Source organism: Anguilla rostrata, chromosome 9 (assembly GCF_018555375.3).
Source record: "Anguilla rostrata isolate EN2019 chromosome 9, ASM1855537v3, whole genome shotgun sequence".
Taxonomy (NCBI): Eukaryota; Metazoa; Chordata; class Actinopteri; order Anguilliformes; family Anguillidae; genus Anguilla; species Anguilla rostrata.
The window spans coordinates 38,222,479-38,242,028 of record NC_057941.1 but is presented as its reverse complement, the minus strand read 5'-3'; the positions used below and the strand labels follow the sequence as shown (position 1 = coordinate 38,242,028).

Here is a 19,550-nt window from a genome sequence, read left to right as displayed (position 1 = left end):
GCAACTCAGTATTCCCTGGTGGTCTCCCATCCAAGTACTAACCAAGCCCACACTTGCTTAGCTTCAGCCAGTTGGCAGGAGCAGAGTGCGTGGTGGTATGGCTGCTGAATAATCTGGGATCGCTCTTATCATTTGAATTCTTATTTGTTCCTGTAGTACTTTCATGTTACACTTGTATCTCCGCCCAGCACTTACATTGCACTTGGATCGTTGCCTTGATGTTGTAGCTTGTCGTCATACCTCCTAGTTTTACTTACCATAACCTTCTGATCTAGCCTATGCTTACTGTGTGAACTGGACTTAATGTGTTCATGGCTATGAATAACTGTTACATAATGAATTTTGTACCTTATCAGACCTGTGTTCTGTAGTTGTTCCAACTACCTTTGGTATGCACTTATTGTACATCGCTTTGGTTAAAAGCAGCTGCCAAATAAATCTGCCAACATGTAATGTAATACATAATTTATTTATTAGTAACTTATTTTACAATTATTTCTTTGCTTGCAAGACACAAACTGAGTGAAAGCTGTAGTTTCATGATTTCTACTCACCGCAGTAGGTTTGGTGCCCATACTAATGCCAGGTTCCTAGCATGCATATTAGTTTGGGAACTGAAGGTGGCCATGTACACAAGGTGTTTGACGAGATATTCCAGAGTCCTGAGAAAAGAGAAAGTACATTCATTTCGATAACCATAGAATACAATTGCATCCAACATATTGTAAAAATATTCAGGTCCAGTATAATTGGCACGATTGATAAAGATTGGCCTCACAGTGGTTTCTCTAAGCAGTTTTGATCTTAACCAGCTACTCGGTTTTTCTAGAGCAGTGGTCTCCAACCCTGGTCCTGGAGAGCTACAGGGTCTGCTGGTTTTTGTTTTCACCTTAAAATCAGCACCCAATTGACACCCAAGAGACCAGGTGAGTTGAGTTAACTGTGTAATCAACTGCTCTAATTAATTCATGAAGTGCAGAGTCACTATGAAAACCAGAAGACCCTGTAGCTCTCCAGGACCAGGGTTGGAGACTAGAGGTTCTAGAGAGCCTGGTCAATGTAGTGTTGCACCCTTCTTCAAATGTATCCCTGAGCCATCGTGAGCTCCTGTCTTCCATGAATCTTTGCTTGAAATTCACTAACTGACTGAAGGACCTTACAAAAATATTGGAACAGTGAAACAAATTTTGTTGTTCTGGCTTTGTAGGTTAAAGTGCAGACTATCAGCTGTAATTTGAGGGTATTTGCATCCATATCAGGTGAATCATTTATATATGGTCCCATTTTAGGGGAGCAAAAGTAATGGGACAATTGGTTGCTGAGCTGTTTTTTGGCCAGCTGTGTGGCCAGCTTTGCGTAATTAGTTCATGCACAAGAAAGCTAGCTAGTGGATTCTAAGACTTTGCATTTTATGTCTGTTGCTGTTGTCTCTGAATATGAGGACCAAATAAGTGTCAATACCAGTAAAGCAGGCCATAATGAGGCTGCTAGCTTTAGTGGTCAAATTGTAAGATCAGCTAGCTAGCTGAGGAAGAGAGTAAAGATGAGCCCTAGCTACAAATAAGCATAGCAAAATACCTTAAGCACAAAAGTGGATTTCAGAAGAGAAAAGAGAAAATGTTGGATGGCTTTTTAAAAAAGCAATTGCCAAAAAGTCTGTCGGATCATAGACATATCAACAACCTTTCCTTGCTCAACTGCTGTTATTCAGGGCATGTTTTAAAACTGATATTGTGAACACACACTTCAGTCCCCTAACTTGCGAAAATGCTTGTTGTACATTGTCCAGCAACCTTCAGTGAGGTGTGCATATACTGTGGTTATGATGTTGCCTGTCACAGTAGCAACACCAGAGCCCTGTTTAAATGAAGGAATCATTTTAAAATTAAAATTAATCAATGGGCTGGCTATAGGCTACTTTCTGTCAAGAGCGTCACAGTTCGAGAGCTGAAATTCTAGGAGAGAATTGCTGCTAATTTCGGAAATTAAGGCTCCTCGGATACCCGTCAAATGAGTGGGTAGATAATGTGCTTTCCAAGGGGATTTGTGTAGTGTTTTTGATGGTACCAGCCAGTTATAGTTTGATTTGGGCCACCGCTGTGCTTTTATTATTTTATTTTCAAATTTATATGGCAAGACAGCAGTGCTAAATTTCAAATCAGGATAACCGTAATCCACATGCATTTCTTAAAGGGTTAGTTCACATTAACGGGTTAGTTTTTGACCCAAGTCCGCTGAACTACTCACCACAAGTTTTATGATACATTGGGCTCAAGCTCTCCTAACTCATGTAACATTACCTCACTCTATTTGCCATTAGCTTGTTAGCCAAATAACATTGATATTGAACAACGGCTGTGTAAATATTATTATCAATAAGCAACACAAATGCCAGACCAATATCTGCGTTTATAGAACGCAATGTATTTTTCCCACCGTTTCTTATTTGTGTACAAAATGCAGAATCCTACATTAACATGACCTTTGAGTCTGATATTAACCTCTTGACCACAAGCCCATAAAAAAGCCCCCCCCCATCCCCCAAATCACAGCGGTCTAGATCCAGGACTGTCTGGGATAGATGTTTGTTTCAGTGTCCAGATGGATTCCTGTTATTATTTCATATAAGTAGTAATTGGGTCATGGTCCTGGATATTTAGATATTATGTCCATATTTACTAAGGATTTGCAGGGCTTTTATAAATGTTAACGAGTAAAATATATTCACTAAGTGGCCTCACTGGAGGTTGCGCTGGTAAAATGAGAGAAAAGACCGCAAAAATATGGGAGGACAGAAAGGAAGTTTATGCATATGACCTGCTACAGATGATTTATCATGGCTGGTGGCCCTTGCGGCAAAGGTAATTGCGTCTGCTTTTTATTGCCTGCGAAAAGCATGTGTTAACTCATTTCCAGCACAAAATCAGAATGGCCATTCTTAAGAGGAGACATTAGCAGCGTGTTAGAGTAGGGGAGAGAAATGTAACAGTTTTTGGATTTATTTGAGTCCGATACAATTAAAACCTAGGTACATGCAGTTTGATGTTACATTCATATCACCTAGTCCGTATGATTGAATCAGAGGTGTGGAATAACTGCAGCAGTAAATAAAAATGCCCTATAATGTGCATACTCAGGTTTTTTTCAGCACATACTAATATTAAATGTAATGTAAAGGTAACAGTTTGCTAAGAAGTACCTGGAAAAAGGTATTGTTGACAGATGAGACCAAGTTTCACTTGTATTAGTGATGGAAAGAGCAATCTGCTCAAGTTCAATTAAATGCCTCCAGACTCATTGGATGGCGCTTCATCCTACAGCAAGATAATGATCCCAAACGTACTGCTGAAGCAACACACGATTGTTTTTCAAAGCAAAAAACTCAACTGGCCATGTCATTCGCCTAATCTGAATCTAACCGAACATGCATTTCATATGTTGAAAAGAAAACTTAAGGCAAGTATCCCCCAAAACCAGCAGGAGCTGAAGATAGCTGCATTATAGACCTGGCAGGGCATCACCGGGGAAGATACTCAGCACCTGGTGATGTCTAATGGTCACAGACTTCAAGCAGTCATGCATGTAAAGGATATGCGACAAAGCACAAAACATTTACATCACATTACTATTTCCAAAATTATGGTGCCCTGAAATGGGGGGCTATGTATACGAAGTGCTGTAATGAAATCAAACTGTATAAAACACCATCAAATAAAATCTGAAAGTGCACTTCAACCAACCTTTTGAAAACAAATCTAAAATTGTGGAGTATAGAGCCAAATCAATATATACAGTGAGCTCCCATATATTGTGTTGTCTAGCAAGAGAAACCCTTGTAAAACTGGACCACAAGTACAGGAAGAACGCAGTACAACTAGAGAGAAACCGCTTCACCTGACTACAGTGAAACAGCAACTAAGATCTGCTGGTCTAAAAGGATGTGTGTCTGTGGAAAAAGCATGTTCCTATGTGCTGTTAACAAGAAGAAAAGACTCCAGTGGGCAAAGCACCATCCGCCCTGGACCAAACAGAGTGTGAAAAGGCAGATGCACTGTGTTGTGTTAGTTTCAGAGCCTTGGAGAAGAAGACTTTTCCTCTTTATATTTTGGTGTTGGTTCCTTGGTTGAGCACTTTTAGCTTGTTTCCTTTGTCCTGTGATGTAGAAACTGAAAGAGGGTAACACTTTGTAAGCATCCAAGTAAAAAAAAATAAAGAACTTGTTAAAATTCTGTGATTTCAATTGTGGTTGGAAAGAAAATCTGCATACACCATGGCACTACATCACTACTACAATAAATGGACACTAAGAATAAAGGGAAAATCAGTTGATACAATATATAAATATGTAGACAGTTTTGCCATTAATTGCATGGTGCATCGGTAGGGAGGGACAGAAACAGCCCATAGATAAGACAGGAATTCTAGCGAGCGTTGGTTGGTTATCAATCCAATATACTGTTAAGACTGTAAACAAACTATGTGCATAAGTATCGCCCACCGGCAATTGTGGTGCTGTCAAGCAATTCAACCACGAATGTTTTCAAAACGAAACTCAAGCACTGAAGCTAACTAGTTTTATTTGTGATAAAATCACTGTTGTGTTCTCATGCCTCGCAAGTTCAGCTTTGAACATTTTTCTGTAAATTGTCTTCTTTAAATTCTTCAATGTAAAGTGTTCCGATACTTTGAAGATTTGGGTCGCACGTGAGTTTCCGCCAGTAGAGCTGCCACCTCCATCCTCGCCATCTTTCAAGTGTGTTTCCACTCTCTTGAGGAAGTAACAAAGTGACTACGCGGTCAACATGCAAGACATGTGTTCCACAGTCTATAGATCTGTCCAGACCAGCGCAATTCAGGCTATTAAGCTGTAAATAGGACACAACCATATACTTTGGTTACACAGTCCTACTGAACTTAAAAAAATTGATCCAACTAATCGATAAAGAAAATTGTTACCAACAAATTTCTATTGTCGGTATTGTCAACGTCATCGATTAGTTGTTGCAGCCCGAAAAGCAACCGCTGGATTCAGAAAATAAAATTTTTTACTTAATCCTTGCTTGTCACCAGCTTTTAACCTCTTAGCGCAAAGCCCCTATTGGTCGGCACGCCGGCATGCCCAGATTACTGAACTCAGACATTCAGTGCTACTGCAACCAAAGTACGAGTTAAAAACAGAAACGCGTTATTTTAGTTTCTTAAGTAGACGATACACTACAACTATGCCGAATACGGAGTTTCGCAGCGCCACCATTGTCGCTCTGGTCGTTCATTTAACACGCCCCCCTCCCTGCAGTTTCATCTACAACTACAGCCCCCACCCATGACATAATGGACAACATTGTCTATCTTGGCATTCATAAAAATATTCTTTCACCACTAAAAAATCGTATTCCATCATAGCAACAAGATAAACCCGACAATAGCCCTAAGATATGCCAAGACAGCAGTGAAAACGCTGCTCATGAATAACGAAATAAAAAAAGTTTTAAAAAATGATGTCATTCTACAGTCAATATCTGGGATTAAATCTTGAATAAATATACGGTTGGTTTGCGATGTCCCTTTTGAGACTGAGTGGTCATAAATTGTCTTGGACAAATCCGTTTGTGAAATATACGCGCATTTGTGATGCCTGGGTATCTTCCAAAATAGCTGTGCGTAATACCACACGTGTTGTTTGCGGCGTTGTCACCCGTTTTATTACAGTCTGGCTTGAGTAACAATTCATTTATTTAGTAGGTGAGAGTATAAGCTTTCTAACGATGTATAACATGTCTAATTTTGCTTTTGGAATAGCATTTTATAGGTCAGCGTAATTGGAAATTTTCTTATCATGGCATTCAATTACGTATTCACTCAGTGGTAGCAGTAAAACAAAGACGCTGCTAACGAAACATATTTTTCGGAATTTCTTGGAAAATACTATTATTGTTGAGGACTTCTGAGCATAGCTAAGCCATATGTTTGCTGATAGACCTAGCTGACATCGTTTTCTGGTGCAAGACAGGAGCGGATAGAACTATATAATTGATTTCCTGTCTCTGTCTCTATCTACTGAAAACAGATAAAATTTCATCATTGCTATGTAAGTATTACTGCACAAAGTACTTCAGTTATATACGTTATTTTTGAAATTGAGTGTCTTTAAATAGGTTAGTGGTATTATATAATGTGGATATTTCACATTATAATGTAAGTGTTAGTTAGTAGTGTAATAGTTTTTGTGAAGCATGCAACAATGATGACGTGAGAGCTGGAGCATTGCCAAAACGTGGTGGGCGGTTGAAAATTGTTTTCATGTCGTCCCATCCCCATACAAGAAACCAGACGAGAGTACAAAGTATAGAAATACATACAAGAGTTAATTATTACACATGTAGGTACTGTACCGCATTGTGTGACAATATTTTTGTATTATTTTTTAACCTGATAGCAATGTTCCATCTCATTTATATGATTTATAATGGACAAAAAGCATTTTATTCATTTTTGGAGAGATTTTGGATACGTTTCTGGACCCATAGATATTTTAGACCACTGTACTGATGGAAAGCTTGTAATTCCCACTTGAAAATGATGCAACAGTGAGTTTCCTGAGACAAAACAGTTGATTTGCAGTGAAATACATGAATATGTTATGATTTACAGCAATGCATAATTTAGACATTTTGGATAGATTTGGAGATGCTGGGTACACTGCTTAGTTTTTGCTTCATACATCTATAGTAGTTCTACATATCCACCCTTACATTTTATGAACTTGTGGTCAAGAAGTTTTTGATCCAGCACATGTATAGTTTAACCTGCTGTATATATGCAATCTCTCAGTATTTCATTGCAAACTAAAAAAGTGCAAATTCATTTTTGATTTTTTGTCTAGACAATTGCATTTGTGGCACTTTATTTCTTCCAAAATTATGAATATTAACTAATCTGCGTTAATATTGTAAATTGTACAAATATCCTGCTTCATTTAAGCCATGTTTCAAGTCTCTGTGGTGTTCACATCTGGAGTTGTAAGGCTTTAATAAGGTACCCCTAAATGGGCAAGGATTGGCAAGATTTGGCTTGTGCGCTAAGGGGTTCATTACCCACAGGACCTACGTCCATCAAGTTGTTTTGTTTCCAGCTGAATGTAGTGTTGTGTCAAGGTGTCAGTCTAAGGATGTAACTCTGTCTTTTGTCCCTCTTCGAAGAAAGGTGTCGAACAGTATGTTCATTAGGAAGTTCTCTGTATGGACCTATGTGCTTGTTGTGAGGGTGCGCTTATGGGTGATTGTTAGAGTCTACGTCTGGAATACTCCTCTGACAAGTGAGGACAGGGTCCGAAGGCCATTTTTGTGAGTGGGACGCTCAGTGATGGGATACTGATGCAGCACACCAACCTCCCCTTAACCCTCAGTGAACTGATCCAGCTGAGGATCAACTTCATGAGTAAATATATTTCTTATGATCATATTGGTAAATATGTGTACTGTATTGCAACGTATGTCTGTGTTTGTAGGAATATCCAGCAATATGCGCGTTTGTAAATTCCCACACTACGAACGATTCAAACTATTGCATCTCAAAATTATAGGCTAGGCTCTCTGCGTCTGGTTGTGTTAGAAGTAGCAGGTAGACTGTATTTTTTCCGATCATATTGGTAGTAAATAGCCCATGCCTGGCGTGAAGTGGCGTGGCTAGGATTCTAAAACTGATGTCCTCGCACAATCGATATTAGCATACTGTAAGTAAATTCGGGAAATAGCAATAAAATAACCACTTAGCTAAACAGACCTAGCCTACTTTAGATTGAGGCATTGTTATTGATGAGTTGTGTGTAGTTGAGCAGGAATATCAATGTTTATTAAGTTTAGCTAATGTTGTTTTGTTGATAGCTTGCATCATGTGTAAATGTGTGCTGTATTACATTCTCTCTGTGTTTGTAGGAATATTCACTAATATGCGCGCGTGTAAATTCCCACACTACGAACGATTCTAACCATTGCTTCTCAAAATTATAGGCTACCTCTCTGCGTCTGGTTGTGTTTGTTTGGATCTTTGTTTGTATATGATGTAACCATGTCACATTTCCTAAGTTTCGTTTTCGTTAGTTAGTGGTTTATCCCTTTTTTGTAAAGCACATTTAATTGTCACCTGTTGAAGGAAATGTGGGAAAGATGCTATGCTACATCACGCTTGTGGTTCCCCCAGATGGGAGACTGGTTCTGAAGGATTGCCCATCGAGATTACCAGACACAACAGGGCTCTAATATCACCCTTAACACAACACGGATGTCTAGAGAACTTTCGCATCACAGGTAAAATAGGACAAAAAGGATTTTCAGTTAACACAATGACTGGACACATCTGTTGTTGGACACTACAGGACGCAGAGAGATGTCTCCATTACACAGCTGGACTCTGTTCCAATAGATGGACTATGGTTTCAGGACAGCAATCAAAGGTGGACATTAATTGGAAGAATTGAAGCACTTTGTAAATGTCAATGTCTTGTCTATGTCATGTCTGGTAACACCTTTTCTGTGGTCTTTCTTTCATTTCTGTAAACAAAAGCTTCCTCTTAGATACATGTTTGTGTGAAGGGTTTATCACCTACAGGGGTGGTCATAAACCCTTCACAGAGAGGGAATATCAGACATTTAATTCACTATTTGGCCATTCTCAGCCAGAGGAAGCTTCAAAGTGCTCGGCCAGCGTAGCCTGGAGAGGGTCAGAGAGGGTGACTATGCCTCTGCCCCCTCCTCTTTTTCACCAGTTAAAATATGTGGTTTTCTTTTGGTTAAGTTTTGGGTTTAAATTGGGAAGTAGTTTGGTAACAGTTGGAAGTGGGCATCTGACGCCTGCAAACCCACCTCTTTTCCCTAGCCTTCCCTTGATGTTTGTCTTCCCCCTCTCACACCCCCTCCTAATACCGCTGCACCACTAGTCCCACTGCATTTTCTGCTTTTTTTTTTTGTATGTAATGTTTGTATGTATGTATCATGTATTGTAAAGCGTCTTTGAGACCATGAAAAGCGTTATATAAAATAAATGTATTATTATTATCATTATTATTATTATAGGTCTTGTGACAACCCTCTCCGCCCTGTCTGCCTGTTATGCGGTTTGTGTGGCTGTTGTCTTTGCTGTCTTGGCAGGTACTGGAGATGGGCGTGGCAGAGTGCAATCAGCAACACTGGCCACACCTGAGCCCTGAAGGTGGGCGTGGCAGAGTGTAATCAGCAACACTGGCCACACCTGGGCCCTGTGTACCAGTGCTCTTTAATCCTCTGGGGTCGAGAGCTCCGCCGGCGGAGCTCGACAAGATGAAATTAACTTTCGTTTCTATTTGGATGATTAACTTCACGTGCTGTTATCATACAGACGCAACAAAAACATTGACAGAAACCGAATCGCGACTTTCCAATGCGCCCATTGGCAAATAATATGAATTGTTTTAAAAGTTTTAAATTTGATTAATTAAACCATGTATGCTTTGTTAAACTTTACTCTTTACTATGTGAATTTCGCTCAGCAGGAAGCCCGCCCAAATCGCATTCACATGTTAACGACATTATAATTACTCTCCATAGAAGGAGACTAGGGGAGGGGCGATGCAAGATCCATGTGAGAAATGCCAAGTCTGCGAAAGCGGGATAGAATGTCAAAGTGTCGCCTAATTCACTTCTTTTGAGGTGAACATTTCGTTTAATTTTGGAAAATGGTCCGTCCGGAAGCCGACACTGATGAAGAGCAGTGTCATTTCGAACAGCGAACTTATCCAGCTGAGGATCAACTTCATGCGTAAGTATATTTCCTATGATCATATTGGTAAATATGTGTACTGTATTGCAACGTATCTGTGTGTTTGTAGGAATATCCAGCTATATGCGCGTTTGTAAATTCCCACACTACGAACGATTCGAACTATTGCATCTCAAAATTATAGGCTAGGCTCTCTGCGTCTGGTTGTGTTAGAAGTAGCAGGTAGACTGTATGTTTTTCTATCATATTCGTAATAAATAGCTCATGCCTGGCGTGTAGTGGCGTGGCTAGGATTCTAAAACTGATGTCCTTGCACAATCGATATTAGCATACTCTAAGTAAGTTCGGGAAATAGCAATAAAATAACCACTTAGCTAAACAGACCTAGCCTACTTCAGATTGAGGCATTGTTATGGGCATTATGATGAGTTGCGTGTAGTTTAGTTGGAATATCAGTGTTTATTTAGTTTGGCTAATGTTGTTTCATTGATAGCTTGCATTATTTGTAAATGTGTGCTGTATTACATTCTCTGTGTGTTTGTAGGAATATTCACTAATATGCGCGCTTGTAAATTCCCACACTACGAACGATTCTAACCATTGCTTCTTAAAATTATAGGCTACCTCTCTGCGTCTGGTTGTGTTTGTTTGGTTCTTTGTTTGTATATGATGTCACATTTCATAAATTTTGTTTTCATTAGTTAGTGGTTTGTCCCTTTTTTGTAAAGCACATTTAATTTTCACCTGAAGGAAATGTGCTATATAAATAAAGTTTGATTTGATTAATAATAATAATAATAATAATAATAATAATAATAATAATAATTAATAAATGTTCTAAAATCAAAAGATGTCTTTGTTTATGTCTTCTAAATGGCTCACTGAGTCTTTGTCTTAGTGGTGGGGAGGCATGCGGCCAGGTGTGAATAGCCTACTTAGCTGGCAGGTATTCCTACCCAATGCATATTCATTACGGAAAGGCCATTTGCCCTCCCATTCGCACCTGGTGTTGAAAAATAGTAGTCACAACACTTTTAGCAAATTATTTTATATTTCTCATTGGATTTGCTAAAATATTTTGTCATCTTTTGATACCCAAGACCTTGAAGAACACATTTCAGTGACCAAAAGTCTTTTTGTCACAATTGTTTAGTGTGTTTTATTACAACATTCCTGTGCATGTTCAAAACTACTGTTTACAGTTTGTGTGTTTTTAGAGCAGTTTACAATCCACACATGATTATGACCTACGTACTGCTGCCATATTATTGTAGCTGAGTTTGTGCTGAAAACAAAGATATGAAACACTTTGGAATCACTGTATGTAAAGTTGATGAAATTTACATAAATGTCAGAGCATCGCACAATCACCAGTGTGCCTCATTTTACCCTTAGACCCCAGAGGGTTAAAAGATCCTCAGTTGCTGTTGTGCTTCCCTCCCTGAGACACCCCTTGGTTTTTGGTTGGCGTTTGGCTTGTGTTTCTACACAAGCCACTGTTAGTTTAGGTTCTGTTCTTATGTTATTTCTCTTTCCTTTAATAAATTGTTTGTTAATTGGCTTAGTCGTGTGCGTCTCCCTCTTTTGTCATGGCCGTGTGGCCCGGTTTGTGACAGTCTGTTGTTTTACATTTCATCTCTTGGTCTTTTGGTCTATTCTGCTGTCTTTTGGTTTCTGGATTTTGGATTACTTTGGGACAAAAGCTGTAGTTCTGCTTTCATTCATTTCTTGTGTGACTGTCCATGTCTGTAACCTTTGTTAATTGTTTTAAGGTAGTTGAACCTCGTCTTTAGATTAGATGTTAATATTTGTTGTAACCTAATAAATTTCTTAATTTTCATTTGTTGTGAGTTGTACATTTTGATAAAGGTTGATCCAAACTGTTTGCTCTACTATCAATGAATTTGGCGATTTGATTGATAATTAATATCTTTGATAATAATTACCAAATCAATATATTTTAAGTGAGGTTTTTAGCGATTGATGCACTTGTGTTCAGTATTCAGAGTGCTGGACATCAAGCAAGGATTTTCATGGTTAAGACTGCTGGGTTCAGAAAATTAAACGCATTTCAATTAATCCTCACCTTGCTGACAGTGCGCACTTGTATATATGATCATTTCGTGTTTGCATCCGTTGTTTTTACGGGTTGATATACGTAAAATGACCAATGGGGCGACGTATTCTTTATGGGCTTGGAGCATTTGTGGCAGGAAGGAGAAGGAGAAATTGCAAAATCCCCTTAGTTTGTGGCTTTATTGTGTGGAGTTGTTTATGTACTCTGTCTGTTGTAATGGGTCAGAATGTACAGAAATTAATGTATTTAAGGGCTGTGAGTCTGGGGCTGTTGCGGTTATTTCTGTGGGGAACCCTGAAAAGTGCCGAACTCTCGGTGCTGTATAGGTATGGGGCATGCCCCGCCAAGGCGTAATTTGGCTGGATGGCATACCTGCCAATTTTCAATTTTTCGAATTCAATTTTCTCTTTCAAATCTTGCTCCCTTTTCATTTTTTTAGACAGCTTGTCAAAAAATATGTAAAAGGAACAAGATTTGAAAGAGAAAATTGAACAAGAAAAACTGAAAATTGAACAAGAGAAATAGGATTTGAGTGCAAAAATTGGACTTGAAAAATTTAAACTTGATCTAGACAGAATATAGCTAACTTGGCTTTAGAGTGTGAAAAATTAAAAGAACAAAGCACTTTAAGACAATATTTTCTTGATCGCCCTGGGCTTGATGCTTCTGTACTTAATTCCTTAGATGGGAATTCTGGCTCTCATTTTGACACACATAATCTGCGCCTGGTCCCAAAGTTCTCTGAAAAGGACCCAGATACCTTTTTTTGTGCAGTTTAAGCAGCTTGCTAATGATCGCAGTTAGCCTGAGGATGAGCATCAGGGCCTGCCCGACACGTAAGCGAACTAAGCGCCTGCTTAGGGCCCCCGTGGCCACCAGAGGGCCCCCAAGAGCGCTTGAAATGTCCCACGAGAGTTTGAAATGTTTATATATATATATATATATAATATATATATATATATATATATATATATATATAATATTATGTCAAAGGTAATCATACGAAAATGCAATATTATGTTAACGGGCTGGCTAGCTAATACTACTGGTTTAATCAATTCCCGCTGCCTCTGTCAGAGCTGGTGTCACGTTCATGCGCACTGTAAAGGACGTCAACACTGCATTTTGATGCAAGCACACTCAGTCAGACTAACATTAGGTTACAGTCCTCTCCTCTGCGTCGATGGAAAAAACTGCAAAAAAGTAATGTCGCAAAAAAGGACATGGGCTATCCTTCTGGAGCAGAGAAAAGAAAGAAGAAAACAGAAGCTAGTTAGTTAACAACATAGCCTAAATAGCAAGCTAGCTAACTGGCTAGCTAGAAAAATTTCGATTTTAATGGGGGGAATCTAGCTAATGTGTTAGATTAAAACTCCAGAGGAATTTCGATTTTAACTGGTAGATAGCTAGCTATTCATAGTTGGTTTGAAATAAAAGCATTCTAACGTTTTCGTGTTTGTATACTGAGCTTAATGCTGATAACAGCATAACATTATTTAACACTAGCATTTTGTGATTATTGGTAAAATATTCCACTATCAATCTGGCTTAATTAGCTAGTTATATAGGTTTTTTCTTCTGTGTAAAAATAACTTGTTGCTGGGTATATATTTCTGTAATGAAAATAAGCTTCTGTTCCATAAACTTGGTACTGACAACATAATTTACATTACCATTTTGGGGTCTTTGCTTTTATATTCCAATATCATTATGCCTTAATTAGCTAGTTATAGATTAAGAGTTGTTGTTTTATGTGTACAAATTGCTTGCTGCTGTGTATAACAATTTATGTTGGTAAAATAAACTAATTCTATTCCGTCAACCATGTACTCATACTATATGTATGATGTAAGCAACACAGCTACAACTAATAAAATTGATAATGGGTGTGTTAGATTTACAGTAGGTGTGCGAATGATCAAGCATTGACAATAGTCAATAGTATTGGCAGCGCAGAGGCGGTGGGGGGCCCCCAAATCAAATTCTGCTTAGGGCCCCATAAAGGCTTGGGCTTGGCCCTGATGAGCATATTATTATGTTGCAGTCAGCCTTGGTCGGTAAGGGGCAAGTGGCATATTCTGCCCTTACTCCTGATCAAACACTGTCATACAACACAGTTAAGGATGCAATTCTTAAAATTTATGAAATGGTACCTGAAGCATATTGTTTGAAATTCAGGACATGGAAGCATGGTGAAGGCAAGACCCATGTTGAATTTGCCAGAGAGATGTTGCTCCATTTTTCATGCACGTGTAATGCAACAGGGACCAATACATATGAAAAGCTGGGAGAAAATCCAAATCAGGAAAAATCTGTTTATTAAAAGGACAAATGCCACTCACTCTGGAACCTGCCTGGTTGTTTACTGGTGTTGCAGACAGTGGGTAAGCAGTGGCAACAAGGTCAGGGATGTCGTATATTGTCATGGTTTTTCCTGGGTTATTGATCATCCATGCAGCAGAGGCTGTGTTGATGTTTTTCTTCTAGGGCCCAAACACTGTCCTGTCCAGTGGATGCAGACGATGGGAGCAATGTGGTGGAAATGACAGCAGGACAATGCCATTCCGTTTTGCATAATCAAGCCCTTCGATAGACAGGTGAGACCCATGATTATCCAGAAGAAGCAAGCATGGATTTTGAATAGTGCACTTAGTGTGGGGAAACAAAATGTTGTAAGAATTCCAGCAAATGCTCCTCCTTCATCCAGCCACTTACATTGGCTGATCCTCTGCTACCAATTGGAGCGTTGTTAAGGAAGTGATCCTTAAAGTTTACTCTTGGGAAGATGAAAAATGGTGGAATACTGTTCCCTGAAGCAGAAACAGCACAGGCCAATGTGACAAGGGTGCCCCTCTCTGCTGAGGTAATTGACCTAACCTTCTTGAAACCTCTGCGTGCAACTACCTTGTTTGGCTTGTGCACAGTAGTTATGCCAGTCTCGTCCATATTCCATATTTCATATGGCTGGAATTTATGTCTTTTCATGACTTCCTCCAGGTTGTTGAACAATTCTTCAACATTTTCTTTATTAAAGCTAGTGGCATGTGCCAGACTGGTTGCTTCAGGTGTGCGGATAGACAGGGCTGGATGGCGTTTGAGAAAAGCGGTAAACCAGTCAGGACCTGCACGGTTCTTCTCACACCATGACTGTGGAACAGGCAGCTTGAGAGCCACTGCGTACTGATATGCAAGGCCACGGACGTCTTTGGGTGAGAAGCCAAAGTAAATGTCAGATGCTTTAATTACATAATTCACCAATTCCATTTCCTGGTTTTTGTCAAATATAAGCCTGTTTCTTATGTACCCAACATGCTTGGAGGGAAAAGGATGAACACCCTTTATGTCTCTCTCACTGAACTTTTGGCAGTATCTTACAAGTGTGCGATAATTAGGGGTCCAAGCAGCGAAGCTGGTGGAACCCTATTGTATTTGTTAGGATTATTAGGGGTCCAAGCAGCGAAGTTGTTAGGATTATTATTATTCTTATTTTTCTCCACTAAAAGTGTCTGAGGCTCAGCAACCATAAGTCCTAGAGCAACCAAATTTGGCAGGTGGGTTCCTATGGCCCCCCACTACTCAGGCACCAAAAATCACCTATGTCGGCCAGATGGTGGCACTATAACAAAGGGTCATGCGTAAAAGGCCATAACTCCCACACCATAAGTTAGATCAACACAAAACTTCATCGACCTATGCAGCTGAACGTGCTCTACAACTTTGCCATTGGGACCACCTGTGTCCGCCATATTGTTTGCCCGCCATTTTGACTTTTTATTTGGGGCGTGGAAGTTTTCTCCACTAAAATGTCTGAGGCTCAGCAACCATAAGTTATACACCAACCAAATTTGGTGGGTGGGTTCCTATGGCCCCCCACTACTCAGGCACTACAAATCACCTATGTCGGCCAGATGGTGGCGCTATAACAAAAGGGTCATGTTTAAAAGGTCATAACTCCCACACCGTAAGTCAGATCAACACAAAACTTAATCGACCGATGCATCTGAATGTGCTCTACAACCTTGCCATGGGAGCACCTATGGGGTGGGCGTGGTTTGAGCGTCGGCTGCAGAGAGAGAGAGAGTGAGAGGAGCGGCTCTCGGATCCTTCGTCACAACTGTCAGGTGGAGGTAATCAGCGCCGATAATTATCAATTGTTTAATTGTGCTGATTGCCTCTGCTTGTTTTCAACAGTGAGCCTGGGGTTTTTAAAAGCGGAGACCAGGAGTCTTCGGGAGCGGACGCCGGAGAGAAGAATGAAGTGCACAGTGTTAAAAGAAACAAAAGAAAAACCCTGTGTTACGTTGTTTCCAAAAAAGCCGTGGGCTTTAATAAAAGAGCACGGAAGTGCTAAAAACCCAAACGGTTGTCTCACGTGAGTGTGTTGGAAGGCAGGAGGGGTGGCACTCACTTGCCACACCCGCCATTTGGACTTTTTTATTAGGTGGTGTGCGGAAGAGCTGGAGTTCCAAATTTAAGTGTTACGACATCTAGTAAACTTCTTTACGGCAAGCGACATCCATGGCGAATATAAACAAAAGACGCAATTTATGCTGTAGATTGCCAGTGTCTAAATAAATAATATGGTACTCCGAGCGCAGATAGCAGGGGTGGCGAGTTGATATTTCGTTATTTGCTACTAAAAGTTTGTTAGTAAAAGCTTTTTGAGAGGATGAATCATTACTTTTCTTTGGCATGGATCCATTTGAAGACGATATCAGGTGAGTTCGTTTAGTCTTTGAATCCGTCATTATGCTGAGAGAAATCGTATTCTCAATTTAATCTCTAAATTGACTGTAAGCTTAGGGTTGTAACTAGGTAGTTGTTTCGTAGGTGACTTAGTTAACGCACTCGTCTCAACTATTGCTTGTATTTTTGCATAGACTGCAAAACTGTGTTAGTGTTAATCAGTTTAACCTTCAGGGTCCAAGTTGAACTATGCGGTTGTTCCCTGCACTTGGAACGGTACTTCTTTCTCGGGTTTTCGACACACTTGTTCCTGATTATGATTATACACTTTGTTGTACGTCGCTCTGGATAAGAGCGTCTGCCAAATGCCTGTAATGTAATGTAATATTCCGTAGCAACAAGATAAACCCGACATTAGCCCTAAAATATGCCAATACAGCAGTGAAAACGCTGCTCACTGAATAATGAAATAAACGAGACATAGTTTTTTTAAAATTATACCATGTCATTCTACAGTCAATATCTGAGAATAAACGTTGAATAAATATACAATCTTACCACTGGTTTTACGCGTAGAGATGTCCATTTTGCGACTGAGTGGTCATATATTGTCTTGGACAATCCGTTTGTGAAATATACGCGCATTTGTGATGCCTGGGTCGGCTACCTTCAAAAATAGCTGTGCATAATACCACACCTGTTGCTTACGGCGTTGTCGCCCTTTTTAGTACAATTTGGCTTGATTGACAATTAATTTATTCAGTAGGTGAGAGTATAAGCTTTCTAACGATGTATAACATGTCTGATTTTTCTTTTGGAATAGCGTTTTATAGGTCAGCGTAACCAAAAATTTTCTTATATTCCAGTGTCTAAATAAATATAATGGTAGGCTGCTCTGCGCGCAGGTCGCGAGTTGATATTTCGTCTTTTGTTTTGTTTTTTCTTAATGTCGTATTTATTATTTGAAATGTGTATTTATGTGTTATTATTCTATCTGTCTCTGAGGCGCTCTGAAATATGCATTCTCTGCTAAGATGAGCAATGGATTGGAATATGTGTCTGACGTAGTGTTGCACGGTATTCCGAAACTTCAGCACCTTTTCGGTACTTAAAAAAAGAGAAACGGTTCGGTATTACAACTTTCCGACGTTCGGTACTTTTGTGTCAAATGTAAAAGCCAGAGAAACGTGTCTCTACTGATTTAGAGGATGAAAAGTGTAATTTGTCAGAATCTTCGCTAGATGGCAGTAGCAACTAAGGTTGCCAAGTGAGGTGACTTGCGCTGGTGCACTCAGCTCCTTGATACAGTGCAAGCTTCGACTCAGTTCACTTCAGTAGCAATAGGTGTTCCAATTTGGAAATATTTGATTATAGATAGATGCTGTATTGTTATTAAAATATGCTGTTTTTAAATCTATTTAAAGGTGAAAGACCTGTTTGAAAGATTATTTAGTTTACAACTGTTTATTTTTTGAAATATATTTAATATATTTTTCTATTGTTTAGTGTTGTAACACTATAGGCCTATGCTTATTAATATGTTGAAGAGGCTTCAACTTAAAGGTTGTTAATAAACCATGAATTCGAAAATGAGGTCAACCCTTGTGGACATTACGTTTCTGATCTATTAAGGTAATTTCAGTATCGTTAGGTACCGAGTATCGAATCAGCATCATTTAAGTTTCAAGTATCATTTCAGTATTGAGTATCGTGATACTAAACCTGGTATCAGTATCAAAGTCAAAATTTTGGTATCGTGACAACACTAGTGTGACTCCTTTTTTAGTTGCGGCGCAGAAGCCAGAGACTCTAAAAAAATATGGACAAAGCTACTGTGACGTCACCCATTGACTCTCCATGGGTCTCTAAAACACGTTTTGAAGCTCAATGGCGGGCGCGGCCATGTTGTCGATTTGGAGCCAAAACCATAGAGTTAAGCGGTTCTGTGATTTTACAATGTGATAGACAGTCCGGTGCGGAAAAACCCATCAACCTCAACGAACGATTGCAGAATGAACTTGAGGCTAGCTGACTGTCTGCCGTTATGTTTTGAAATATATTATCAACTGTTTACGGAGTTTAATTTCCATCCGTGACTGTACTGTGTCATGTAATCACGTTATATGTATGACATTAATAATACAATTATGTTCAGTTATCTTCAATTTATGTTTCTCAGCAAAATGAATATGCTTAGCTAGCATATCAGCTTGCCAGTGAGCTAGGTAGGCTGTCCGTGGTTAGCTCACGCATAAGCAATATGAACCACAGGGGAAGAACATCGACTACCCTGATGGTAAATCAATCAGAGATGTGTAGGCTACTGGTGATTTGACTAGGCTAATTTTCATATAACTGTCTGGTAGACCTGCTGTTAACCGAGCAAGTTATCGTCATAGGTTTTCGCCACAGTCAGTTAATGAGCCAGTAACTGCTACTACTCCATCGCTGTTTGTGGTGTTCACTTACTGGGTGACGCTAGCTGACCGATCACTTTTTACCGAATAAAAATTAACACTGTCAGCGGTGATTAACAAATCTACCAAGTATTTTAATAACTTATCTGCAGGCGTGTAAATATGACAACACACTTTGTACAGCAAGTTTTCCACCTGGTGCATGAAGACAAAAATAATGTACATTGAATTTCTAATTATTATTAGGCTATTATTTTTTTTGTTTCTTGTCGATCATCAAAACCAATGGAGAAAAGCCAATATACGCAAGGAGCCCCCAGGACCGATTCTGAGAACAACTGTCTTAAATGCTCTTGTTGGTCTCTTAAATGCTAAGAATATGTTCCTTTCTAAATGCCAGTCTTACAAAGATGGTTAATTTCGTTAAATTCTGTGTGTGTGCTTTCATCGTGTGTTGTAGCCTGTTATCCACCAAGTAAACCGTAAGACTCTTAATTCGCTTCGTGAAACTGAAAATTTAGCAGTGTTTATCCCAAAATCGGGATTATAGTAGCTTTGTCACATGCGTGAAGCATGGCCCAGGTAGACATTTACAGAATGTACACGACTGACAAGCC

At 39.4% G+C, this 19,550-nt stretch overlaps 1 protein-coding gene across 4 annotated transcripts in view; it reads right to left on the bottom strand.

Annotated features, from left to right (window-relative positions):
• arhgap31 (Rho GTPase activating protein 31) overlaps window positions 1-19,550 on the bottom strand; it is a 217,053-nt gene that overhangs the window by 98,208 nt on the left and 99,295 nt on the right. For all 4 annotated transcript variants that reach the window (XM_064352060.1, XM_064352057.1, XM_064352058.1 and 1 more), the window contains one exon: window positions 555-662. In XM_064352060.1, coding sequence (XP_064208130.1) covers window positions 555-662 — 108 coding nt within the window. The remainder of the gene's footprint in view (window positions 1-554; window positions 663-19,550) is intronic.